The sequence below is a fragment of the Scophthalmus maximus genome, chromosome 1, assembly GCF_022379125.1.
Source record: "Scophthalmus maximus strain ysfricsl-2021 chromosome 1, ASM2237912v1, whole genome shotgun sequence".
In the NCBI taxonomy this organism is placed as follows: domain Eukaryota; kingdom Metazoa; phylum Chordata; class Actinopteri; order Pleuronectiformes; family Scophthalmidae; genus Scophthalmus; species Scophthalmus maximus.
The window spans coordinates 29,727,501-29,754,398 of record NC_061515.1 but is presented as its reverse complement, the minus strand read 5'-3'; the positions used below and the strand labels follow the sequence as shown (position 1 = coordinate 29,754,398).

General features: G+C 46.4%; 2 protein-coding genes across 3 annotated transcripts in view; one reads left to right on the top strand and one right to left on the bottom strand.

The window, feature by feature from the left end:
• Positions 1-518: 518 nt before the first annotated feature.
• rp1l1a (rp1 like 1a) lies at positions 519-16,081 on the top strand. Of its 2 annotated transcripts, none has more exons than XM_047327716.1 (8): positions 519-900; positions 5,459-5,711; positions 5,927-6,319; positions 6,402-6,666; positions 6,765-11,179; positions 11,344-12,315; positions 12,399-13,376; positions 13,962-16,081. In XM_047327716.1, the coding sequence occupies exons 2-8, from the start codon at positions 5,478-5,480 to the stop codon at positions 14,388-14,390; spliced, it is 7,686 nt and encodes a 2,561-aa protein (XP_047183672.1). In that variant the 5' UTR covers positions 519-900; positions 5,459-5,477; the 3' UTR covers positions 14,391-16,081. The 2 variants fall into 2 exon arrangements, with proteins under 2 accessions (XP_047183672.1, XP_035488045.2); XM_035632152.2 differs by lacking the exon at positions 519-900 and adding an exon at positions 2,929-3,564.
• Positions 16,082-16,720: 639 nt separating this feature from the next.
• gckr (glucokinase (hexokinase 4) regulator) overlaps positions 16,721-26,898 on the bottom strand; it is a 15,915-nt gene continuing 5,737 nt past the window's right edge. The window contains exons 2-21 of the mRNA XM_035631430.2: positions 24,072-24,409; positions 23,480-23,583; positions 23,110-23,259; positions 22,957-23,025; positions 22,805-22,873; positions 22,631-22,704; positions 22,160-22,226; positions 21,995-22,048; positions 21,804-21,898; positions 21,589-21,694; positions 21,301-21,419; positions 20,432-20,530; positions 20,038-20,135; positions 19,748-19,824; positions 18,497-18,590; positions 18,308-18,417; positions 18,086-18,163; positions 17,683-17,826; positions 17,404-17,538; positions 16,721-17,298 (exon numbers count right to left, since the gene is read on the bottom strand). Coding sequence (XP_035487323.2) covers positions 17,185-17,298; positions 17,404-17,538; positions 17,683-17,826; positions 18,086-18,163; positions 18,308-18,417; positions 18,497-18,590; positions 19,748-19,824; positions 20,038-20,135; positions 20,432-20,530; positions 21,301-21,419; positions 21,589-21,694; positions 21,804-21,898; positions 21,995-22,048; positions 22,160-22,226; positions 22,631-22,704; positions 22,805-22,873; positions 22,957-23,025; positions 23,110-23,259; positions 23,480-23,583; positions 24,072-24,096 — 1,881 coding nt within the window. The 5' untranslated portion in view covers positions 24,097-24,409 and the 3' untranslated portion in view covers positions 16,721-17,184. The remainder of the gene's footprint in view (positions 17,299-17,403; positions 17,539-17,682; positions 17,827-18,085; positions 18,164-18,307; positions 18,418-18,496; positions 18,591-19,747; positions 19,825-20,037; positions 20,136-20,431; positions 20,531-21,300; positions 21,420-21,588; positions 21,695-21,803; positions 21,899-21,994; positions 22,049-22,159; positions 22,227-22,630; positions 22,705-22,804; positions 22,874-22,956; positions 23,026-23,109; positions 23,260-23,479; positions 23,584-24,071; positions 24,410-26,898) is intronic.

The window sequence follows — 26,898 nt, the reverse complement described above, 5'->3', positions numbered from 1 at the left end:
TTAACGAATCATTCACAGAACAGTGTGAAACAACAGAGCTGCGGCCGCATGGTGCGTTCAGGGGACACCTGTTGTTCATGTGCGTGTTGACGGGGAGTTTGTTGTCTGGTAACTCGGTTTAATCAGTCCGGGGCAGCAGATGGCTCAAGAAGATCTAATCCGATTAAACATGAATCCCACTCCTCCTCCTCCCCTTCTTCTTCTTCCTCCTCTTCTTCTTCTTCACCTCCTCTGGTTCTGCAGGAAATAAAGGGGAGGGGGATCACAGAGGGTTCCCTCAACTTTAAAATTCACTTATTAGAAATACTATATCCGTTTGTCCCTTTAAAAATAAAACTTGGAGTAGCTGAATTGTCAAACGTCTCTTCATTAGACTCATTACAAAGTTTAAAAACTTTACACAACACTTTATACTCAACAAAAACTTATCTCCTAAAAATGAATGTTGGAGCTTTTGTCACCAATGATTTCAATTTGTTCCGGATATTTAATTTAATTTAAATTTGTATCCAGATAAGTTTGCTCTCGAAATTCCACCTTCATATTTCTTTTACAATTGAATTGAAGTCAATTCTTTGGGGATGTTGGACCTTGGACAGACACATCTGGTTATCTGAGAAGATTCTTTCAATTCTGATTCATAATTGAGCTTCACATTTTAATTTGGAAGTGTGAATCAGTCTACTTCCGGTGTGTAACCCTCTGACTTGATGCACGTTTACGCACGTCCCTGTGGAAACGGAGCGCGTATTTACGCTTTGGATGATGTGGAGGACGGAGCCTCCGGTCCACACCTCGGTCCATGATCACCGCCGCTCCTCACTTTCATTTCTGAATATCATTTATTTTCCCCTGGAACTATTGACCCACCATCATTCCTGTCGAGATGCGTCCACACAGGTGAGATTCATCTCTTTCTTGTTCCTCTCGAATCCTGTTGCTCCCCTGAAGAAGTGAAGTGGCTGCAAAGGCTTTTCTGTGTGAGCCTGTGAAGTCATGTTGTCATTTTAACTCCTTCCTGGTGTGTGTGTGTGTGTGTGTGTGTGTGTGTGTGTTCTGTTTAATGGTATATTCATGTGTGTGTGTGTGTGTGTGTGTGTGTGTGTGTGTGTTGTGTTTAATGGTATATTCATGTGTGTGTGTGTGTGTGTGTGTGTGTGTGTTGTTTAATGGTATATTCATGTGTGTGTGTGTGTGTGTGTGTGTGTGTGTGTTGTTTAATGGTATATTCGTGTGTGTGTGTGTGTGTGTGTGTGTGTGTGTGTTTTGTTTAATGGTATATTCATGTGTGTGTGTGTGTGTGTGTGTGTGTGTTTTGTTTAATGGTATATTCATGTGTGTGTGTGTGTGTGTTCTTTAATGGTATATTCATATGTGTGTGTGCCTGTGGTCCAGTTGTGAGGACGAGGTGAGTCACACACACACCTGCTGATGGGATAAGAGGTGGAGCAGGAGGGATTGAGCACAAAAAGTAGGCCACACATCATTTAATCTCTGATCCGTTTGAAGTTCACTCACTTTTTCTTTACATTTCTACAAAATATAGCAAAAGCCACTACCGAGGCTCAACGGTCCGTTAAAGTCAATCAAGCTGCACCAAATTGCACAAACTCTCAGATATTTTTCAGATATTTTGTCTGATTATTCCCTTTGAGATTCTCCAAAATGTAAAAAACATACTATTCTCACCATGTTAAAAGAAATTCCTGGATCAACTCCAACATTGAATGGCTTCTTTCTTGGCCCGTGTTCCATCCTTTCACCCAGTTTTTGCGTATTCCTGCTGACAAATGAACCAACCAACCGACGAACAAACGTACAGGGGCAAACTATCTCAGCAGCTCTCTCCAGATCGTTGAGGAATGGGAGTCGAATCTGAACATGATGGCTCCTGCAGGATGTGCTCCTGTATTTCCGCCTGTTCCCTGAATCCTCCACCAGGTTCCGGGTTGTTTACCTTCTTAACAACCAGCAGCTTCCCAGTTTTCCGGCTGCCTGACGCTTCACGTTGATGCCTGGGACCCTGCTCGCCCCTGACTGAAGTCCCTCAGGTCCTCCTACTCTCTCTCTCTCTCCGTCTCTCAGTGATGCTGTGGAGAAAGATACAGAATGATGAAATACCAGTTACATAAAGTCTGACTGATGCGGCCGTTTGCTCAATAAGACAAGATCTCTTATTTTTATTCACTAAAGACTTACATACCAAAAAGCAGCTTGAGTTAACTTTGCAGTGGGGTTTTCCTGAACAGCATCAAGAGACATTTTTGAATCTGAAAGTTTGAAGGACTTTAATCATATGTTAACAAGCCTTCACTTTTTTGCTTATTTTTTAGATTCAAACCCCAAAACTTTAAGATTCACCTGAACTTAATTGGGCTCATCCGAAATCAACCAGAGAATGAATTACTCTTCTTCTTTTTGTACCTCACTACCAAGTTAACACAGCTTTGGAGTATAATTTCTTCACAGCATTGCCACTTATATTTAACTAAAGGGAAATGAATATTATCTTATTTTTACATACTTATTCCAACACTGAGGAAAGTTTTCATGCAAATCCGTCTGTAACTTTCTGAGATATCCTGCAAACAAACAAACCAAACCAGTCACATAATAAATAACTCAATGTGGAAAATATAAGGTGTGAAGATACATTGTAAATAGTTGTTTTTTTAAATTGTGCTGGTTAACTGGTCTTCACGTTGATAATAATTGTTTTGCGATGACACGGTTCAATAGGAGCAGTCGGTGTTTTCAGTGATTTCCTGACAGGAGGCGCCCTGCTGCCAGACAGACTGTCTGTAATTACAATCCTCTACTAGTGTGTGTGTGTGTGTGTGTGTGTGTGTGTGTGTGAGGAAGACAAACAAAGACGGTTCAATACATTCTGGAAATCTAATATCTCTGATTTCAAAGTAAAAGCTTGTATCCTGCTGATCAAACAGACAATGAACTAAACTTGCAGATAAAAGATAAACTTGCAATTTCATCCCCCAAAATTTGTTCGGCAACCATCAGCTTTTTTTTCTTCACCAGCAAAACTAACTGTGGTAACATGTCAGTTACAGGCATGTGCCGTACTATCCATTTTACATTTTTTGCTCATCCTTGATAAACATCATCCTCATAAGTTAAAGGAAAAATTCATCAAAGTGACAGATCAGCCTGCTCCTCCTCTCCAGGTCAAGTTGGACATTCAAAAGAACATCCCTTGTCTCACCACCATCTTGGCCTCCATAGCAACCCCCGTCCTTGTCCCCCACACACACACACACACACACATGCACACACACACACCGCTTCTTAAGCAGGCTTTCCGTTCTATCCTTAGCCTTGTCCCCTCGCTCCTCCGCCCCTCCCTCCTCGGTGGCACCTGATTACCGACTGCCATTTTACCCTGAGAGCCGTGGAGCCGGGGGCTCTGCTGTAGCTACAGCTCATCTCGGGCTGCAGAGAAGATCTCACACACACACACACTCACACACATGCAGTGACCCTGCTCGGATATAGAACCAGCTCCCCTCCAGCCTTGTCACGTCTCCTTGGACCATGTTCCCTAAATATGTGAGTACGCGATTAATAGAAGTACACTTAAAAAAATGGTCAAATTAGTGTTAGAAATTGTTCTTAAATAGTTCTACAATGATTTCAATTGTCTTAATTAGTGGTAAGAATGTTTCTGTATTGGCTTTTGCTACTATAAAGAAGAGTCTGAAGCTTAAATGTGGTGATAATAATATATATTTTTTTCACTTGTAAATGGATCTAATTCTGCTTATATAATGGTAAAGTAGCTTTTATAGGTATCTGTCACTTGATTATTTGTTATTTTGCTATTCTAACTGTGTGCATGTGGCTCAAGAGAAAACTTTGCGTTTAAATCTTGTGTTGTTTGTGTTTCGTATCAATTGCATAATATATTTAATTAAAATTGCAGGGTTTTTTTGATGGAATGTGAGAATTTACTGCCCTTGTTTGAACAAGTGATTTGAATTCATCATTCGAGTCTCAGACACTTTAAAAATCCGCTATTCGAGAAATTAACCTGCACATTACCTGATCATAATAATAGTAGTTGCAGCCCTTCTTCACATTTATAGACTCTTAAATGTTTTGGAAATATGAAGGAGAAGAAGAACGGCGGGGCTTATAATAGTGTAAGTGAAGAAAGAAAAATTAACTCAAACAGTGTTGGATTAAGTTTCATATTTTAGCTTCAGCAAAGAAAATAACTCAAAGCTTCGCCTGTCGCTTGTGCAGCATAAACACTTTGGATGGATGGATGGATGGATGGATGGATGGATGATGGATGGATGGATGGATGGATGGGTGGATGGATGGATGATGAATGATGGATGGGTGGATGGATGGATGATGGATGGATGGATGGATGGATGATGAATGATGGATGGGTGGATGGATGATGGATGATGGATGGGTGGATGGATGATGGCTGATGGATGGATGGATGGATGATGGGTGGATGGATGATGGATGGATGGATGATGGGTGGATGGATGGATGGATGGATGATGGATGGATGGATGGATAGGTGGATGGATGGATGATGGGTGGATGGATGATGGATGGATGATGGATGGATGGATGGATGATGGGTGGATGGATGATGGTTGGATGATGGGTGGATGGATGATGGATGGATGGATGGATGATGGATGGATGATGGATGGATGGATGAATGATGGATGGATGATGGGTGGATGGATGATGGATGGATGATGGATGGATGGATGATGGGTGGATGGATGATGGATGATGGGTGGGTGGAGGGACTGTAGATGTTGGGTTGTTAAGACAGAGCTGCAGTGGGATTAAGATCCAGACCGTCACCTTGACAGCTAAGAACACTGATTTGTCCTTAAGTCTAAAGTCTCATGGGACTTTAAACCCTCATGAGCCCATTGATAACATTCACCTTTTTTAAAAATGTCATCATGTTCAATCGTCACGACTACCATTATTAACATTGATGGAATGTAAGAAGCGAGGTGTCAGTCTTTAGCCTCCCTCTTCTGATTCAGACTGGACCTGTTTTCATTGTGGTTGGTTATTCTGATGTTCTTGTACAAGATGTTTGTATTTGTTGCCATCCTGGGTTAGTAGTAAGCTTCGTATCGGTCAAAATAACAAAGTGAGACAGTATGAATTACGTACAGTGCATTATGCAAGCAAGCTTACTGTATACTCACTGTTCAGGAACAGGATAGAAACTTATTCCGTCCGGTCCAATTAGGATTTCTAGCTGCGTGCTAAATATATCCGCCTGTGGGAAGAACTGTCTTTAGCTCTAGACGTTTGATGTTGCCACCCTGATATGTCTGGTCGTCCTGTCAGTGGACGTCCTGTCCTGAAACATCAGCACCCCGATTACAACTTGTGTGAAACTGAAAGGACTCCTTTTTCAATCCAGTGTTGTGTGTTCGTCTTTGTTCCTCAGGTGTGTGTGAGAACGCAGCATGTATTCGGTCCAGGCGGGGATGTGGGACCCCCGGCCCCCGTGTAAACATGCCTCCCCCCTCCCCTCACCGCCACCCTCCAACTCACGCCCCGCCCATGTGACCACAGCCACGCCGGCAAAGCGGATCACCTTCTACAAAAGCGGCGACAGCCAGTTCGGGGGCGTCAGGATGGCGATACACAAGCGCAGCTTCAAATGTTTCGACGCCCTGCTGGACGACCTTTCCCAAAAGGTTAGTGGGACAGAGCTGTGGTGTGGAGACTTCTTTTGAAGCTGACTTTCAAATTGTCCCCTTGGCAACAGCATTTGCTCTAGACATCCCTCGTATTCCTTTCTACAACACATTTCTTGATCTACAGCGAAGCCTACCTTTTTTAAGAAGCGTTATCCTGCTGATGATAAAACTCTGTACTGTATCTGAATGTGATTATTTCCGTCCCCATTCAGGTGCCCCTTCCGTTTGGTGTGCGGACTGTGACCACCCCCCGCGGCACCAACACCATCAGACACCTCGAGCAGCTCCAGGATGGCGGCTGCTACCTGTGCTCTGACCGGCGCCACGCCAAGCCAATCAACATGGAACTGGCCAGCAAAGGCCCAAGCATCTGGTACCATCACCACCGCAGACCCCACCGGCCCGAAACCTCGTCTGCGACGCCACCGAGCCACGTACCTTACAGGCAGCGGCGAATCCTGCTGGTGAAGAACAGCGAGCCGGGCATGAGGAGGAGCGTGGTGCTGAGCAGGAGGTCGACCAGGAGCCTGAGGGCCTTTCTGGATGAAGTGTCGGAGGTGATGCAGTTTCATGTTCGCAAGCTCTACACTGCAGAGGGACGCAAGGTAAGACGTGAATTCATGTGCGTCGCATGGCAGAAGATACTCGGTACAAGGGAAACTCCTCACTGTGTGAATTTGTCTCCAGATTGACAGCGTGCAGAGCCTGATGACTTGCCCCGGTGTGTTGGTGTGTGTCGGCCGGGAGGCGTTCAGTCCAATGCTGGTTAACTTCATCAAGAAGAGCTCAGAGGAAAAACTGCCCGGTCTGGACAGCAGGTCGCCCGCTCTTGGTCCCAGGACTCCTGGAAACGGTGCCCGATCTCCTGCTACTCAAGGGGCGAGATCTCCGCCTCACGGAGCTCAGTCCAGAGCCAGCGAGTACAGCGACGTGCATGAGAGCAAGAAAAATGGTAAGTTGTCTGGTCAAAAAGCTTGTCGTGGTAAAAGCTGTATGAAAAATTTGAAATTATAGTGAACCTTAAATGTACTTTTCTTGCTCTTCTTTCAGTGAACTTTGGTCTGGAAACCAAAAAGAGCATCATCCATCCGCGTTCTGACTCAAACCGCTCCACCCATTTCTCTGTGTCTTCAGAGAAATCATACGGCGGTCACGGTGTCAGTTCCTACTCCCAGGCCAGACCGGCTATCATGAATGATGACATTGAAAAGCGTGTGCTTGTCAATAAAGACGGCAGCCTCTCAGTGGAGATGAGAGTGCGTTTTCGTCTCCACAACGACGAGACCATACAATGGTCCACAGAGATTAAAAAATCCCCATCTCTGACCAATGACTGTTGCCCGTTGAGCCAGGGCCAGACCCAGTACCTGCACAAGGGCCAATCAGAGAGCTGCTCTGATCCTGACTCCATGTCATTCGACCCGGAGGGAGTGGATTATTCCAGCCAAGCTTTGCAGCGAGCTCTGGAAGCAAACCACTGCCCTTGTTGTCACCAGCGACAGGAGCAGCAGTACGACCTGTGGGAAAATCCAGCACACAGCCGCAAAAGGCCTCTCATCCCACCCCGGCCTCCACATGCTGCTAGCCACACCCACACTATAATGAGACATACAAACTCCTCTAGCTCCTCTTCATCGTGTAATTCCAGGAGAGTGGTGCACTGCCGAGCGCAGCTCTCCGGCTGTGGAAGAGGGTCAGGCTCGGAGCAGAGCCAGCTGATCCAGGAGGAGATGTGTGTGACGGAGCAGGTTGAACGCAGAGTGGAGGTGGAGCAGGTCGGAGACACCCATGTGGAGGTGTGCAGGATGAGCCGCTGCTGCAGCCGCAGCGAAGTAGTGGCCATGGATAGCAACTTACGACCGCTCAGCAGCAAGTCCGTCGAGGATGAGCTGATGGAGGAAGAGGCGGAGAGCCCGCTGTCTACGGTCAGCAGCTCCTCACATGTCCTGCAGTCACTGAAAGAGGACCAGGATGATGAGGATGATGACCTGCCACCCAGCGTGTCACAGTGCTCTCATAGCAATGACAAGCCATCAAGCAAAATCTCTGCAGTTTCCGTCCACTCTTTGGGACACAAAAAGAACAGGGACGGTGAAGAGCGATCCAGCAGGGCCGTATCTGTAGCTACTTCCTGTCACTGTGGAGCAGTCACGCCACGCTCAACAGCTGAAGCAGAGGAGACGGATAGGGCTCCCACCGCCAAGTCCAAAATGAGCAGAGCCTCTTGCAGGTCCGGCAAAGACCAGATCCTAAAATTAGAGGGAGAGGCCGCAGCAGATAATGAGGATGAAGAAGTAAATAGGGTTGTTAGTGGCTTGTCTGGTCACACGGGACTTTCAGCAGGCTCTCAGAAATCAGGGCTATCGAGTGTGTGCCCTAACTGTAGGGGCTGCAAACGTGGGGTCACATCTGATTCCAACGGGACAGCATCACGTAGGTCTCATCATTCCCACCAAGTCGCTTCGAACCCTGTTTCACCTCTCGCCGAGCAGGAGAATGACACTTATGACGATGGCTCGGACGACTCAGCTATGTCAACGCAATCCAACAAGACCAACCTCACCAGCCACGGGAGCTTCTCTGCAGTATCACATGTCTTGGAGGACACATCGAGTGTCATGTCCAGAACATCCAATCCTGCAGCAGCAGTACAAGAGGAAGAGAGGGCTCCGAGTGGCATCTCTGCAACAAGCCGCAGGTCCAATAGGTCACACAAGTCTTGCAGTAATGGTGCCGCTGCTGTCGCAGCTGACAAAGAGGAGGAGAGGAGCCCCAGCGCCACATCCGCTCAGTCCAACTTGTCTGCCATGTCCAGAAGGTCTGGAACAAGAGAGGAAGCAGAGGGAAAGAATGCAATAGAGAGAGCTATCAGCTCCTTGTCAGCCAAATCTGGTGTTTCGGCAAAGACCAGTACTTCAGTCAAATCTCACAAGTCCAACTGTCCATTAAGTCCTAAAGTTGCGTCCCCAACTAACAATACAGCTGTGGAAGATGATGGGACAAACAACATAACTCCCAGTAGACTTTCTGGAAGACCAGATAGTGCCCTGTCAGCTAAATCGAATAAATCAAGTGTTTCGGCAAAGACCAGTACTTCTCATAGGTCCACTTGCAGTCACTGTACAAATGCAAAATCTCCGGGTGCTAAGGGAGTTGATGAAGAAGGAACAGAGGTGGAAATGAGGGCAGCGAGTGCCATGTCAGCCAAGTCTGAGAATTCCCATAGGTCCACCAAAGCTTCTGAGAGGTCAGAAGCTGAGGGAGATGGAGAAGAAAGGGCATCAAGTCAAATATCTGCCAGATCAGACATATCAAACACATCTGACAAGTCATGCAAGTCCAACTGTAATGGCAACACAGGAACTGCCAGTGTTTTATCTTTTAAATCAGCTTCTTCTGCAAAGTCTCAACATACAAAGAAATCAGACTGCGCTGCAGCATCTGCAAACAGAGAGGAGAAGCAAAATGAAGGTCAAGAGCGGATTGCTAGTGCCATGTCTGTCAAGTCAAAATCTTCAGTGAGGTCCAGTAGCAAGAATCTCAAATCAGTGTCACCGAGTCCAAACGCTGTGATCATTAACACACCGGAAGGGGTTGATGAAGAGGGGAATGAGACGACAGAGAGAGCCCCAAGCACTGCATCTGCTAAATCAGGAAAAACTAAAAGTACATCCAACCACAATGGAACAGCCAATATTGATGTTATTGAAGCAACAGATACTGATGAAAAGGAAGTGAAATCACCTGAACACTCTCTCGGCCAAAAGCTTTCAACCCAGAGAACTCGTTCCTCAAGGATCCACTCCCCCAGAGGGCCCAGTGCCTTGTCAGTTCACTCTGCAACCTCTGCTAAATCCGGCAGGTCCAAATGTCACTCTGGAGCAGCTTCAGCCATCGAGAATGTGAAGAAGGAAAAGGAAGGGGAGGATAAGGACCTGGAGAAAGAGGAAGATAGTGAGGAGCTTAAAGGTGAGGAGGCGTCTGAGAAGGCTGCGAGCATTTTATCATCCTCTTCCAAAAGACAGAGGAGGGAATCAGGAGGCACTGAGCAACCGCTGAGTCGATGCTCATCGGGGTCAGTGTCTCTTGGTTTACCAGAAGACCAAGAAACAGCTGACTCAGACAGTGGTAAGTCCAGTTTTTCGTTTCACACAAACAACGAGAGTAAGGGCCGGATGAAAACAGCATCCAATGTCCCCAAAAGCCCACGGAGGTCTGCTGCGAAGGAGGATGTGGAAGGAACAGGGGCCAACTATAATGGCAATAAAAGCCGTATGTCTCACGGTGTCCCAGCAGTCGATATCCCCACTATTGAAACTCCAGGAGGGGGTGGAGGTGGAGATGAAGAAGGTGAAGAGCAGGAAACAGAAAGAGCAGCCAGCGCACTCACCGCCAAAAGCGGCCGGTCTCGCAAGTCCTCCTGTAACTGTAGTGTCAAAGCAGCAGCCAATAGGCCTGACAGGAAGTCTAAAGAGCAGCAACATGCTAATGCAAGCCCAGCAGGAAATGACCTTCAATCAGAAAGTGTGATGTCTGCTTCAACGACAAAAGCTAGCAACCCGGATGCCCCCAGCAGACCAGCTAGTGAGGTCAACGGGAAAGAGGACATTGCAGACGACAGGACGACCAGTGTTCACTCCAAGAGTCCATGTTGCCTCAGGCCTGAAACTGCAGTTTCAGCTCAATCGGGGTCAAAAACAAAAGCCTCGAAGCAAAGTAAAGGAGCAGATTCTGTCGTATCGGACAGTTTGAATCCAGTCAAAGCTCACAAGGCCGAATCTAAGGCAGGAAGCGAGAGAGGCAATGTGGAAAAGAAAGAAACACTTCTAAAACCCTCTAGCCCCGGTCCCTTACAGAGCTCCAGACCATGCAGCAGAGTGGAAACCTGTAGTGAAAGTATCCTGTCTCAATCTCTTTCCGCTGCTGACCTGCTGAAGGAAGTCATGACCACATGTCCGCAGTCGAAGGCCAGCAGAGCCAGCAACAAAACGGGGAGTGAGAAAAGTGCAAGATGTCAGAGAGTAAGGAACCCGAAGGATCCAAAGGAGAAGCGAGAACTAACACCTGCCTTTCTTCCCAATGCCTCTCCGATCGAGGTGGTTAACGACTGGCTGCGGAGCATTCCTGCGAACAGCAGCTTGCTGGCGCTTGGCGACGAGCTGGAAGAGGTCGAGCTGGAGAAGGAGGTGGAAGAGAAAGCTGGAGAAGAGGCAGCAACGGAGACGAGTGCTGCAGATGACAAAGTGGACGAGGAGCAGAAACCTGAGGCCGAAGAGGGAGAAGCGCAATGTGACATCACCGAGGGGGAGAGGAGTTCTGATCCAGCTCCAGGTGATGCGATGGGGATTTCTTGCCCTGACACTGTCTTGAGGGATGAGTCTCTGCCCAGGAACTGGCAATCCTCCACGGCCGTGATGAAGGTTCTTCTGAGTTCTTCTCTGGGCCGATGCCGAAGCATGCCAGAGGTAATCCAAAGAGTCTTTGTGATCATGTGACAGTCGTGTTCTATTTTTTGTTATAATCACAAAAGCCAGTTTGTCAGTTCTGTATCTCTTGGATGAAACCATTAGGGCTGCATGTAATGGTTGTTGTATATTTGTATAAATTGTATATTTGCTGTCTTCTGTAGGTGTCTCCAGTTTATGGTCGTAGACTGAGCACATCCGCCCAAGGGTTCTTGGACTGTCTGGCCCAGCTCCAGCTCATTGAGCCTGCGGTGAGTCCAGGTTGTGACCAACAGAAAACCCCCAACCAGCAGTATGAAGACATCATGACCATTCTTCAGTCCCTCTGGCTCACTGAACCCAGCGACATTCAGGCCAAGAAGGTGAAGGACATTGGCACGGAGCAGGTGACACCACCAAGGTCCTCGTCTGGGGTGGACATGAGCAGTGGCTCTGCCGGGTCAGGAAAGGAGAATGGAATTCAAGGTGGAGATAAGACGTCTCCAAAAGAGACAGAATCTTTACATGAGGATGATGGAATGGAGAAAGTTGTAGAGGAGAGTGAGGAAATAAATACAGAGGCAGGAGATAAGGAAGCTGAGGCAGAGCCCGAGGGGTCATCCACAGAGCAAGCAACGCCGGTCGTAGCAGAGGAGCAGGTGCAGAGTGAAGAACAAAGTACAGTTCCTCCGAGTCTGGACAGCCCCAAAGCCACGGAGAACCCCTCCTCCTCAGACAAGAGCTCTGGCAACAACAGCTCCCCCACTGACAATGAGCAGGACACAGTGGAGGACACCAGCTCAGGCACAACCTCGACGGTCCTGCGAGCACCCTTGTCCAAAAAACAATCCCGAGAGCCGGACCCAGTTTGGGTCCTCCACCTTCTGAAGAAAGTGGAGAAGCAGTTTATAAACCACTACATTAACGCCATGGCAGAGTTTAAAGTTCGCTGGGACCTGGACGACAGCCTCATCCTGGACACGATGATCACTGAGCTCAGGGACGAGGTGAGTCGGCGCATCGAGAGCAGCGTCGAACGTGAGATAAAGAAGATTCAGAGTCGAGCCGGCAGAGGGGGAAGGTCACCGCGGCCGCCCCGAGGAGGGAACCTCTCGCGGGAGTCCACCATGACAGAGAAGAGGCGTCAAATTTTAAAGGTAAATCCACCACAAATGTTCTTTTCATCTAACCAAATACTGCTGGTTGCATGCAGGAAGGTGATGTTTGATGTATTTCTCAGGTCATGAAGAACCAATCCGTGAAAACCGCTGACTCGCTCAGTGATGGAGAGATGACGGCCGAGTTCAGTGACCAGCGAAGCGAAGATGACTACTGCCCCTGCGATGCATGCGTCCGCAAGAAGATGGCCGCCCGGCCTCTCAAAGAAAACCCAAATGCGGCAGAAGCACCGGTGATGATGGAGTTTGACCTCCTTAAGATACTTCAGCTAAAGAAAGGCCCGCCCGCACCTGCTGCCGCGCCCCAAACTGTGGACGTGGAAAGCGAGAGAGCGTCCACAGAGGAGGGGAGGAATTTGGAGGTAGTGTGTGAGGAAGAGGAGGAAGAGGAGGAGACCAAAGAGGATTTTAAAGCTGAGGTTGTTTTAGAGGAGATGATCCCAGAGGAGGACGAGGAGATAGGACAAGATGAGGAGGAGGAGAAAGGAACCGAAAGGGAGGAAAATAGTGGAGAAGATGAGGAGCAGGAAGAGGCACAGACAGGGGCTGAGGAAACAGGAGAAGAGGAGGAGGCATCAGTAAATGGAGAGGAGGAGGAGGAGGAGGAGGAAGAATGCCAATGTCAATCTGCCAGAAACGAGGAGGAAACTAGCGACAACACAGGTGAAGATGAGACAGCAGATGATGAAGAGAAAGGAAAGGAGGAGGAGGAGGAGGAGGAAGAAGAGGGGGAGAATGTAGAGGATGAAGAAAATATAGAAGGAGATGAGGCAGGGGACACTGAGGACGTGACAGGAACTGAGGAGGAGGAGGGGAATGACGAGGAGACAGTGAAAGAGGCGGCAGCAGGTGACGGAGAGACCACTGAAAACAATGAGGAAGAGGAGGAGACGACGACAGGCAGGGAAAGTGGACAAGAAGAGGAGACGGAGGACAATGCCGTGAATGAAGAGGACGGGGCTGACGACACGGGAGAGGAGGAGTCACGTGATGGGACAACGGGAGGAGAAAGTGAGGAGCAGGAAATGGCCTCGACACAGGTAAGAATAATCAAATGCAACAGGAACTAATTCAGAAATTATTCTGTGAAAAAGACAAGAAAACACTGTGAGGAGAGGTGAACTTCTCACAGCTTGAATTGAACCGTGTGAATAGAACTTATTGGGGAGCATAAGTGTCTGTTCCTGCTTAAGAAGCTACTGACACATGGATACCAGTCTGAGTTATACCTATTTTAAACTGAGTGACTGAACGTGGTGTTAAAGTGCTTTACCTTAAAGAAGACTCTGACCCACTGCAGCCTCGCCACTAACTCTAAGCCCGAGGGAAGAGATAATCTAGCTATCCAATTAGACACACAGGACAAATCTGTTTTGTTTGGAGGCAACGCAGATCTCGCACTGATGGACGACTGCTGTTGTTTTTCAGTCATCAAATGTGTTCCCACCTTGTCTGACAGAACCGTAGTCAAACTAATTCCAGCACCAACCAGTAGATTTCTTCTCGCTGTGTACGTTAAATCACTGGTAGCTGTGATAAGTCTCACTTGGTTGCCCCAGCAGTGCCCAATTTACGTAATTGCAAATCCGCACAGATGATTGACTGTTATCCTGTTGAACCCTCAGGACCAGGGCGTGACTGAGGGCGAGGACGCCGATGCTGAAGACTCAGACACAGACAAGAGAAGTCCAGGTGACACCAGCGCGGAGGAGTTCGGACGCGAGGGTGCTATAACCACGGGAGACGGGGACGAGGAGGAGGAGGCTGTGGAGGAGATCGAGCCTGAGGAAGAGGAGGAGGAGGTGAACGGCAACACAAAGGAGGACAGTGTCCTCCTCCATCAGTTCACCAGGACCTCTGTGGAGTCCCAGCCCGGCTCCTTGGAGGACGTTCACCCCGATTCCCCGTCGCTTTCTGTCAGCACCATGGAAGTGCCCAAAATGGCGGAGGATGTTTCCACTGGCGGTGGCACGAGACAGATAAGGAGCCGGTCGCCAGCCAGGATCAAACGTCGCAAACCCAAAGAGAGCGACGTCGAGGTGGATAACTTTTAACTCCCCATAAAACAACATTAAAGTGTGAATCCACAACCTTTCAAAAGGGTCCAAGACTCCCAGAAACCCCCGCTCCGTCCACACACGGAGATAATTATGTAGCGCAGGTTAAAAAACTGTAACGGAAAACAAAGACTGGAACACTTGAAGCACTTTATCACTCCGGATCCAGAGTAGGAGTCATGGTGATTTTCATGTAGAAACCACCACCTTATCTTATTTAATCATACGAGTTATATCTGTGATTGTTATTTGCTAATATTTGGAAGTTAATTGTATGTTTTCACTGTAAAAAAAAGGATTATTTTTGAAACAAAAAAACACATTTGTGACACCTTTGGGTGATTAATATGTGACCACAGGTTTAATGATGTATTGAATCATATAGCCAATAATAAACCCAAGTACCTCAGACATATGTTAGATGTTAAATGATTATGTCAGTAGTGTTTGACAGAACCCTTCTTGGTCGTGTATCGGTCCAATTTTATTTTTGTCTCGTCTTTTCTCAGGGGGTCTCTGTGTAAACGTGCTCAAGCTTTCTAATGTAATCTGATTACATTGAAGGAATTTTGGTAGCATGTTTTCTTTTTTTCAAAGTTAAAGCGACAACATTGTTAATTCAGATGGCATAAGGCTCAGAACAGCGAGCCTGGCTAGCCTCCTGACACTTCTAAAGCTAATTAACATGCTCAACGTTCTTCGTTTAATCTATTTTAAGAAGACGTAAAGTTAGAAAGGACACGTTGCCGGATTATGTGCTATATATTTTAACTTTTAAAGGTTCGCTGGCACTTGTTTCTAGCCTACATGCTATCTTATTATCTGACTTTCAGCAGGTACTTTTTTGAATAATTAATTGTCTAGTAAAAATATATTGCTGTAATTCAGCATCTTTATCATATTATCTTGGATTGTTGATGCGTTCCCTCCGTCATAGATGCTTTTCCAGCAACTGTACCTCATGACATATACGTAGACAAATTACTGTGATACTGTGTTTATTCCACAGTATCTATTTACCCTGGGAATGTAGAGATTGCACAACGTGACACAGAGCACCTCTTTGTGTCTGATGCGGACGGCACTTCTGAATTCAGTTTGATGTAAACATGCTGCAGATTCCGATGGGGTTGGTACAACCAGCCGTGTGGAACGACAGCGTGAAGCGTGTTACTGAGGCCTTACTGTATCCATGGTTATACGAGGGTAGATTGACAGACACCGAGGGGGGAGATCACGGTTAATTGGTTATCTTTTGTTCCCTGACGTCTTCTCTCTCAGTTAGTCGCAGCAGAAACTGAGAGCCTGTAAAAGACACCGCAATGGATCAAAACTGCTCTTTAAAAAAAGCTGGAAAACAGATTTCTGTAAGACCCATGAGAATTTCTTAACCCCAGCTGCACATCTGGAGCAGAGATATTCCGAAAACTGTCACTGTGTGAACAAGGTAACACATGTTTATCTCTTATTGTTGAGTTGGATGAAAGCCTCCAATCTGGGGTACAGAGAGGGTGTGTGTATGTGTGTGTGTGTGTGTGTGTGGGTGTGTGTGTGTGTGTATGTATGTGTGTGCGCCTATGCTGCTATTGGTCCGTTTGACTGTCCATCACTCTGTGACATCACCAGGTGAACATTGTGTACCTCGAGAAAATAAACGAATGTAATAAAGTTTGAAATCAATAAAAATAAATGCGTAACTTGGTGATTCTCATATTATTTCACCAGTGCATTGTTACTTAAATTTAACATCAGGTCATTTGGGTCACATGATATCTGGTTTCTGATACACAACCATTTTCACTTAATCAGAGCAATTTCCTACTGAATGAATCGTCCCACCATGAGAGGGGATTATCCAGGATGTTCACAATAATCTCGATAAGAGATTCTGCTTTTGAGGGTTTAAAAAATATATATAATAATTGATCACTCTGAGCAACACAAATCAAATCCCCTCTATTGCAGCGACAGAATCCTCAGTAGCAGTGTACAGGTACAGCTTTTTATTAATTCATGTGTTCATATAAATGTTATAATTATGCGTTAATTGCTTTCTGATCCAGGTCTGATGTAGACTCTACCTTGCCGAGCTGCGTTCGCTCTATGTCTACATAGGGTTTGGCTCGGCTCAAAATCTATTTCCAAAGCTGCTCAACTGCTCTCAAGATACACGTCACACGTCACACTAATCCAGTACCTGTGTCCGTGTGTGTGTCCGTGTGTGTGTCCATGTGTGTGTGTGTGTTGTGCCATGGAGGGATTGAGGCTGACTTACATCACGGGGACCGTTACGCTAGATCCTGTACCTCTGGAACGCTGTTACACAGAACACAGGGTGACAGTGCCCGTCAAACATCACTCAGGTATGAATTTTAAACATTTTATCCTAAGTCACATAATGCTATAGTATGTATTGTGTTTATTACCAAATCTATTGATGAAAATTGATGAAAAAGATGCATAAAAATTAATATTTATTACTGTAATTTCCTGATTTTACTACATGTACTATATTCTCAAATGAAACTTTTAATTTCCACACACAAACTATCAGTACATTGCAGGTGACTGCATTATGGAGGTTTGCATGTGTCCAAGTCTGCCACCCGGTGTTCAGACATGGTTTTGCAGTTGAAGCCTCCAGGTGCCAGAAGTCAAACTGTCGCTGCCGTTGGAAATCTGTGAATCTAACACCTCTGACCTCTGAGTGCAAAATAAAAATAGAGGCTTTATTCTATACATTCAAATGAATGTACTGTACGTGTGAAGGGATGGTGACGTCACGCGGCGGTTATGAGAGCCACGCTTCCACGGCTTCCCTTATGATTGGCTCCTGCTCCAAGTGAGACTCCGCCTCCGTGAGAGAGCAACCAGTCAACAGGCATAGCAAAGCAAGAGGGACCACCTGCACACACACACACACACACACACACACACACACACACAGAAAATATAATACAGCCTGCCTCCTCCACCTTTCCACTCCTCCAGCATCGTGCCGCCTCCTCACCGTGCTCCTGTCTCTGGCAGCGTGGGCGTGTGTGGTGACGTCAGAGGACGAGATGTCCGCCGTCAGCTCGTCCACGCGGTGGATCGCCTTCAGAAGAGCTTCTTCACATCTGTGCTCAGGATGAGCAGACAGTTTCTAGAAGAGGGCGAGAGAGAGAGAGAGCTTCACTTCAATGTCTCCTCTAATCTCAGTAAGTTTAAACGTCATACGTACAAGGAAAAAGGTGTTAGAGGTAAACCAGGAGGCTCCTATTGGGGGTCAGGGTGTAATTCCTTGTACCTGGAGCAAACGTGTGGCTCTGCGATAGAGTTTGCTGTTGGTGACCTGCACGTCGATCATGTGGTTCTGGTAAATCTTCCCCTTTAAGATGTGAGCTCCAGTGCTCACAGCGTTCAGCAGCAGCTTGGTGGACAGCTCCCGCTGCTGAGAGAGAAAGAGAGGGGTACATGAGCTGATGTGCATAACATGAGATATGAAGAACAATTAAAAAAATTGAATGAAGGTGAAATCAGTCTTTGAGCATGTGTGGGGTTTTTCTCTCTCTGTGCTCTGTCGGTGGCGAGTGGAAGCAAAAGAAAAAACAGCAGCAAATGAGGCAAAGTCTATAATCATCATGCTCCAGTGAGTCACTGAATCAATGTGTGTGTGTGTGTGTGTGTGTGTGTGTGTGTGTTTGCCGTACCATGTGCACTAAGCTCTCTGAAGTAGCTGTCGACCAAGTGACTCTCACTGTAGATAAACACAGTTTATTGATGTCCTCCTGTAAAAGATAGATCGATAGACAGATAGAGCCGGATATATATAAATGAATAACATATATGTTCATAAGTAAATGAATATGTAGACAGACAGACAGACCGACAGGTGGATGTATAGATATAGAGAATGATAGAAAGACAGATACTTGTTGTGCAGCAGCTGCAGCGTGTTCGTCAGTGTGATGATGAACAGCGTGGAGGTTGGACGTCTTCCCCCTCACCGTCCGAGCCAACGTCACCACGTCACTCACATCGTCTGTGGACAGCAGCTGTTAAGACTCGTGTGTGTGTGTGTGTGTGTGTGTGTGTGTTTTGGACAAACGACGTCGTCTCACCTTGCGTGTAGATGAGAAGAACAGTGTCCTGGTCGCTGAGAGTCGGCAGAACGAAACGCAGAAAATCCTGGTGTGCGATGCAAAACTGAGATCCCTGGAGGAGAGGAAAACCTATCAGAGCAGTTTTTAAATTCATATTTGTGAATTCACCTTTTATTTAATCAACCAACACTTACTTTGGTATGTCCATTTTAAAGGCCATAACTTCTTCACCACATGAATCACCATGTGGTGACAGTTTTGGGTCGGTTGCTCATCAGTCCTTATGAGCTGGATTGTTAAATAATCAATAACTGACACCTAAGGATGTGTTTTTTAAGCTTTTACTTTTAGTGTTGCTTCTTAAGTCATGAATTTTTAACATAACTGAGAAGAAAAAGACTCTTTCAGGTGCTTTAAATCATATCAAACCCATTCTTTTTTTCTTTTTCTTTATTTTTAAAGCATTTATGCCTGGCACCGTTTGTTACCTTCACATAAAGTAGTTTGCGTCGACCCGGCTGAATTCAGAAGGTGAGAACATTTCCAAGGATAAGCGATTGGAAAATTTCACATTATCCTGCGTAGATGTAAACTTCCTCTGCTGTTCTATTATTCACAGAGTCGCATGTTGAGATTATAACTTTATATGAAATGTTTCATCTCACAAAGTAAAGATAGAAAGATGCAAATTTACAAAAAGGCTACATGCGGGGAACCTGCTGCCTAATGAAAAGACTATGAAAGCAGAGTAATCAAAAGAAGACATGAAGTGCGACGGTGTTTCGTGAAGCAGGTGCAGCGGGGGGTAATTCATATTTCATACTAATCCTGTGTTGGGTTCATCTGTGAGTCAGATGCAGCAGAGACACACGTGGTGCAGGGGCTTCGTTTTAATTGAATCTTGCTGATTTCAAAATGTTTTAATCCTGGAAGGACTTCTTTCTAATTCAAGGACAACAGGCCTTTCTCACAGCAGATATTTTGACATGTCACCATTTAAAAAGAGCTCAAGTGTAATGAATGACGGCTGGAATCCATTTTTCTGCTTCATTCTCACGGTCTGGGTCCAGAGCGGCTCATTCTGACCGTGCTGCTGCAGGAGAGGTTCAGAGAAACGACGCAGGGGTTTTTCTATCCACCGTCAGACACAATGTGACGGTGCATCGTGTCAGATCAGAGCCCATTGTTCTGGATTTGTAATAACACCTTGTTCATTCATGTTAATTAATTGTCCTCCTTTGTTGGAACAGATTGTTTCCCTTCACGTACCAGCGAAGTCAAGGGCCCTTCATTGTTATTCAGCTCACTGTATCCTCCTCTCGTGAAGCCACGGACATCTTCGTAGTCTGACGTACACGCGTACACACACACACACACACACACACACACACACACACATCGTGGAAATGAAAAAGATGTGTCATCTGAAAATTACTATGTCAATCGGAAATTGAAATTGTGTCAGATTGACGCTCACACATTCCTATTCTGGTGTGTGTGTTTTTTTGCACATTTTTAATTAGAAAACACCTCGACGCTCATCACACTTTCACTCTCACCTGCTCCAAATGTGGGCTCACACTCGCTGGCATCGATGAGGCCCAGCACCGCCAGGGAGCCCCAGCCCAGGTAACACACCCGCCTGCCACGACACAAACTGTAACACACACACACACACACACACACACACACACACACACACACACACACACACACACACACACACACACACACACACACACACACACACACACACACACACACACACACACACACACACACACACACACACACACACACACACACACACAGCACTGGAATAAGAGTTTCAGAGGACTTTCCACCGAGCAATACACGCGATCGCGCGCGGTGAAACCACCACTGTGGCTATTGATACAGTGCGGGTCATCGTAGGTAAGATTACAGGGAAAGGTTTGAAATAAGACATTTGACCTCTGTCCAGCTGCCTCCACCAGAGCAGCGATGCCCTCACTCTGAGCGTACGTGACCTCCAGAGTTTTCTCGTACGCTCTCATGTGCTGCACGACTCCCCTGATGGAAAAGGAAAAAAGAATAAAAAAGCTTCACAGGCAGGTACGAACATTTATGGATAAAAATGATTCATGCATGTTACTTAGCGCTTGAACTTGCGCCCACGTGTCGGGGCGCTGCCACCCTTTTTAATCTCACGTTATATACACGTCTAACATAAGAGGATTAGGACACCACACCCTGAATGTGCACTTAGACCATTGGAATAGAGCCCTTTAAGTGGAAGCACGATAATGTATATTGGTTCTAGGACACATGCATTTACCACTACTACATCAGTGGTGTCACCAATCCAGTAAACTGTGATTACACAACCACTGAATCTCTTCTTTTCTGCAATGACCTGCAGAGGTCAGCAACACACAACGGAAACACGACGAGAACACAGTTGTTAGATTGTCATTAAAGACACATGAAGGCCCCGGCAGCTTGAAGAAGAAAAGAGTGATAGTGACAAGTCTAAATGCCACAGATCACGAGTAATGTGAAAAGCATGTCCCGGACGGTGTCAGGGGGCTGCTAGTGAGACATGTCGACACAAAGAAGCACTCAGGAAACCGCACGTCGTACCTCCGGGTGCGGAGTCGGAGACTAGAGGTGCTACGAGGCTACTGCAGGTCAGGACAGTGGATCGATAGTGTTGGGTAAGAGCGAGAAAATGTCAAACTATTCCTTTAAGCCTCGCTATTTCATTCAAGGGGCCGCAGCTAAAACTAAATATTGTACTAATGAGACTGTGAGTGGGTTTTTTTTCACAGCGCCATGCGTACTTGTACGTGATGGGCGTGTTGGTGAAGGTGGCAGCATGAGCAGCAGACAAGATCACATCCAGAAGAATCTTGGTGGCGCTGCCGCCCTTCATCCTGGACGAGCCGCTGACGGCTTCTGGCTGAAAAAACACACACGCACACGCACACGCACACACACACACACACACACACACACACACACACACGTGACACAGACGTGACACAAATGCAACCTGAACAGTTTGAGATAGAGAGGAAGATCCAGAGTGTGTGTACAAGAGCGTGATGAGGACAAGTGGACGCTCTTACCCCAACGGCCGGGGTGATGAGGAAGGCCTCTTCCCTTCTGACAAGCTCCTGCATCCTTTGGACCACACTGTGAAATGTGAACGTGCAGCCTGGAATGGGCTCGTCGCTACACAGCAATCACAATAAATCCAATTTCATATCGAATGATTCCTAAATTACCAACATTTTCAGGACATAATATCAATGGCGTGTGATTGAAGAACGTTTATACTCACCTGGCTTGATGTGGGGGGTTGAAGCCGAGCAGTACAGGAGTGTAAACCTCTGGGTGCTGCAGGCAGAAATCTAGTTGACCTGCCACAAATGGAGCCTTCGGACAAACACAGACAAAGTTATCTTCAAGTTTAAAAGCTCAGAAATTGACTCAGAATTCAGATTTTGACCAATATCAGTGACTACTTCTTACAGATAATCCACAGGAAATGCCGATGAACAAGACGCGCGTCTTTCCCTCACACGCCTGCAGGGCATCAAAAACATGCAGTGGTCAAATGTTTTGCTTCATAAAATATTCCACTAGAATGTATATATTTATATACATATATTCATATATTATATTTGTGTCCCTGACCTTCTTCAAACTGAGAATTCCCAAGTTGGCGTCGTCTTCAGGAGCCTCCTGGGAAGAAAGTAGGGCTCTGAGGAAAATGAGAGAGTAAATTAGAGTCTTTATTGAAACATATTCTCGGCAAAATAATGTTGAAATAATAGAAATAAGTGGTGGCTAATGATAGCAAACTTAATTACATATGTTGTAGTATGTATTTAATTATATGTTGCTCTATTTATGATATTACTTTCTTACTTATTTTTGATTCTGTAACTTGCCACGGCATGTTTTAGGATGTCACAGAATAACATTTAAATAAACATAATGGGCTTTGGCATTTTTATCATTTGAGCATAACCTGCGTGGGAGAGCAAGAGAAGAGGCCGATGCTAAAAATAAAAGCGGCTAAAGTAAATACAATATTTCAGGATTATAGCTGAATGTGGCTTTTCAATCGTATGAGTGTAATCTTGTTTTGTGTCCGGCGCGCACCTGTCTCCTCCTGCAACGATGTAGGAGAAGAGCGAGCTGTGGTCCCGCGTCCTCAGCTCTCTGTTGAAGCCCGACTGACGACACACACGACACACGACGCAGGAAGTCACTCTCCGTAAGACAAGACAGATTTGATCAGATTAATAATAATGAGAGGAACGAAATGATTTATACCGCTGTGAGAAAAGCCAGTCGGCCGGAAGTCCCACATCCACTCAGTACGACGAGGCCGCCCTGAGGCTCCTGTCGTAGGAACAAGAGGACACACTTTCACCCCTACGCCTGACTGAACAACAGACACACACCGGTGGGCAGAGATTAAACACCTTCAGAACGACCTCCACCCTCCTTGCGACCTCCATCACAGTCTGCACCACTCGGTCACTCAGAAGCCTCTGAAAAATGACATGTGAATGATCGTTTCCTCGAAGGACTGATTAAGAATAATACAGACACATTTGTTTATGGATGACCTGGACCTGGTAGGTCGCTCCCGTCTCTTCTTGAAACATCTGGGCGTCACAGGCCTGTAACATCCGCACGATGCAACCGGCCGAAGCTCTGTCGATGTCACGCGTCAGCGGATTGGACTTCTCTGACACGGGGAGCCTCGGCTCGTAGTCTGGGGACTAGGAAACAACCAAAATGTCAATTCACAGAATAATTCAAAAAGCGATAACTTCGCCCTCACAAGAGGTGGACATTTTTTGGCCTAAGTAAGATGAAGATTGGCTGTAGCTTCACATTTACCATACAAGCATGAGAGTGGTATCAATCCTCTCATCCAACTCTCTGCAAGAATGCCAAATAGAGTATTTCCCCAAACCTCAAACGAATAATTCAACTTACTTCCCATTCACGCATAGTGGAGCGACTACAAGTCCAGTCAGATCCCGCCGTCGTGCGTGAAAATGTCCTTTTTTTTGTCCCTTTGTGTTCGTCCACTGCCTTTTCTGTCAGTCACAGAGATTCGAAAAATGAAAACCACACAAAGTGTCGGCCTCTATCTGTTGTGACAAAGTTCACTCGAAGACCTTTGAGACTGAGCGGCGGGAGGAAGTGTGGTTCTTCTCAGTCACGCACCAACACAACCAGCGACAGACTTTTTAACTCCTCTTTGATATCTGCTCACAATAAACAAAAACTGGCGGCGAAATGTGTTCGATCATTCTCTCCCGCGTGCTTCTCGAACCCCACAGTGTACGAAAGATCCCAACTGCTTCTCGGCCGTGTGAAAATATTTACAAGCGAGCAGATTGTGGGGTCTGATACGTTGGCTGCAGCGTGCCTCGCTCCTCCGCCCTCCCACCAGTCTCTCACCACTGCCAGCTGACTGCCTCAGAGACACACCGTGTTCCCTCCACGAAGAAAAGACTAATATTATTCCTCTTCACACCTCAAATATCTTGAGGTGACAAATTTCCTCCTACACATTACTCACGCTGATTATTAATGACATCAGACATCTGCGGGTGCAGTTTGGTGTTAACCCCTCTGAGTCAGGCTGACACCAGAGCGGTGCGTAGGGCCGTGGGATAAGTCAAAGCCAGGAGGCAGCACTGTCATGGAGCGGAGCGGCGGCTCCTCCGAGTCGAGAGGAACCAGCTGAGGTGGTTCGTCTTGTCCGGATGCCTACTGGGCGCCTTCCACTGGAGGTGCACCGGGCACGTCCGACTGGGAGGAGACCTATAGAGGTAGACCCAGACCTCCACTTCGTATCCCATCTGGCCTCGGGAGGGCCTGGAAGACGTGGCTGGGACGCGGGACGTCTTGGACACCCTGCGTATGCGAATACAATATTGAATCAGCGGAAGAAAAATGGATGAATGGAAACTTGACAGCAGTATAGTCAGATGTGTTGCACATTTCTGTTTGGGGGGCCGACCGCGGAGGCTAGTGCAGCCATGGAAAAGACATGAATCTGTCAATTTACATTCACATTAATCCAATGAAATCTTTAAAATTCTCGCGAGAGCTGATTAAAGGTGTGTTCTGTATGTCCCAGAAGACAAAATGAAACGGTGACGGACCTTATCCGGGTTTTCAGCCAGGTGACACGAGGGGTCACCGGTTAAACAGAGTCGACTCTTCAATTAACCTGAGTTCAATTCTTTTTTCCCCCCATAGAGGCAGAGGATGGTGACGAGGAAGAGGTGCACAGCACATTGACACGTATTTCTTTCTATGGACATGATAAGGTTTAAAAAACTCCTGCTCGGCCTCCGACTCTGAGCAGAGAAGCAGCCGAGCTGCAGTTTCCACAAACTGAGAACACGCCGTCCTCCCTGAACGACGCAGACGACAAGTTCTCTCTCTCTCTCTCTCTGCGCCTGAACAGGTGAGTTTGTTCATTTGACCTCTCGGCGGATCAACATGTTTTCAGCCTGTGCTCTTCATAAATAATACGTTTCCCTCCACCCTAGTTGACCCTTGTGTCTCTGAAGCCCCTCGACCTCGACACCGAACGTGCGAAAGGTCCTTTCGGATTTTGCAGAAGCCACAGAAACCTCCTCATTCTGCCTTTTTTGCTTCTCATTCTTGACAAATCGCCCTCACGAGGAGCAAGAAAGTCCTCAACACTGAAGTGGCTCTTCTCATAATCACTCCCCAGGACAAAAGAAAGGGGGTAGAGGTAAAAAAAGACTTCCACTGTCTCTTACTGACTCACGTTGTCACTAGGTTGAATGAGTAAATAATGAAGGTCCCTGATATCTCATAAAAACATGAAAAACCCCTGAAATGAGATTGTATTCAAATGGAACAATCAACCTCCCCGTCTGGCTCCTTCTTTACATTTTATCTCTGGAGGCGCTGATGTACAAATGTTGACATATTTTTGACGCCTTGAATTGTCAATAGAGACGGAAAAAAATCATTCATTACGTCGACTCCTTATCTCGCTCTGTCCTCACGCGCAGATTAAAACTCTCACACAAAGTCTCTCTCTGATTCGCATCATCTCGCAACAACAAGGTCATTGTTCTGATCTCTTCACGTTCACTGCTGATTCAGGTGCTGCCGCTTTGTAGATGTAGATTTCAATGATGCGTTTCTTTTTTTCTTTTCGAAACTTCTGAGATGTCTGAGGATTTAACTTTTAAAACTTCGGAAAGAAAAAGCTGAAGTCTAGATGACGACGACTCGTCATGGGAAGATGTAGGTGATTAACTATCACCGTCTCACACACTCCTAAGACACACACACACACACACACACACACAGCTGTACAACCGTCGACTCCCTCTCCCCGTCCTTCAGCCGCACAACCAAGGTTGTCATGACAACAGGGAGGCTAATCTCCAATGGACAGAGAGAGAGAGAGAGAGAGAGAGAGAGAAGAGTGCTTATGAGAATGAAGAGCGATGTGTGTGTGTGTGAGAAAGTGACGCAGTGCATGCTAGCATATTTCACTGTGTGTGTGTGTGTGTGTGTGTGTTGGTGTGTGTGTGTGTCGTATGCATCCCACCTCAATTTACTGACATGGCTGCATTTTTATCAGAGGAAGGGCTATTATTAAAGCAATTTTAATATATATTAATTCATAGACGATAAAGAAAAACATTCCACTCTTATTCCTCTTCCATTTCTTCAATCCACCATTCTTTTTTTCCATCTTACTTTTGGGAATTCCCTCTTACAACCTTTGAATCAATCATTTTCCTCCTCTGACCTTCATCACTCTCATTAGCCAAAAGAAATCCATATTCAACCCCCCCCCCCTTCCTTCTCCTTCTCATTCGTTCCGTAACTCCATTTTCTTTCTTACATGCTTTCGTTTATCTGGTTCTGTTCCTCAAACCCACCACACACAACAATTCCTGAACAGTCTCCACATCTGTTCATTCTTTTGAACCAGTTCAGCCAGAATCATCTTCTCTATCTTGGTCCCTCTCTGTCTCTCAACACACATACAAACACACAAACACACACACACACACACAGAGAAAACCCACAAATAAAACCCACATACACACACTCCCTTCGTCTAATTCCTAAATCCTTCCTAAAACCATCCCCCATTCTCTATCTGTCCCTCAGCTTCCCATCTGGTTCTCTCCCTCCTCTGTCTCGCACACACACAGCGTCCATCAAAGTTTCTCACATTCCATAGATCCCTGTGTGTGTGTCTGTGTGTGTGTGTGTGTGTGTGTGTGTGATCCCTGCATGCCTAGCACACACAAACACACACATATGTTATGGCTGATTAGGCTGGCAGAGCCACAGGGCAATCAGCCCACTGGAGGGGATGATGGAGGGATGGATGGAGA

Excerpts from the sequence above, each read along its gene's own strand:
- rp1l1a (XM_047327716.1), top strand. The coding sequence starts at position 5,478 with ATGTATTCGGTCCAGGCGGGGATGTGGGACCCCCGGCCCCCGTGTAAA. Across the intron at positions 12,316-12,398 it reads AGAGGCGTCAAATTTTAAAG|GTCATGAAGAACCAATCCGT; the intron begins GTAAATCCACCA and ends TGTATTTCTCAG. Across the intron at positions 13,377-13,961 it reads AGGAAATGGCCTCGACACAG|GACCAGGGCGTGACTGAGGG; the intron begins GTAAGAATAATC and ends TTGAACCCTCAG.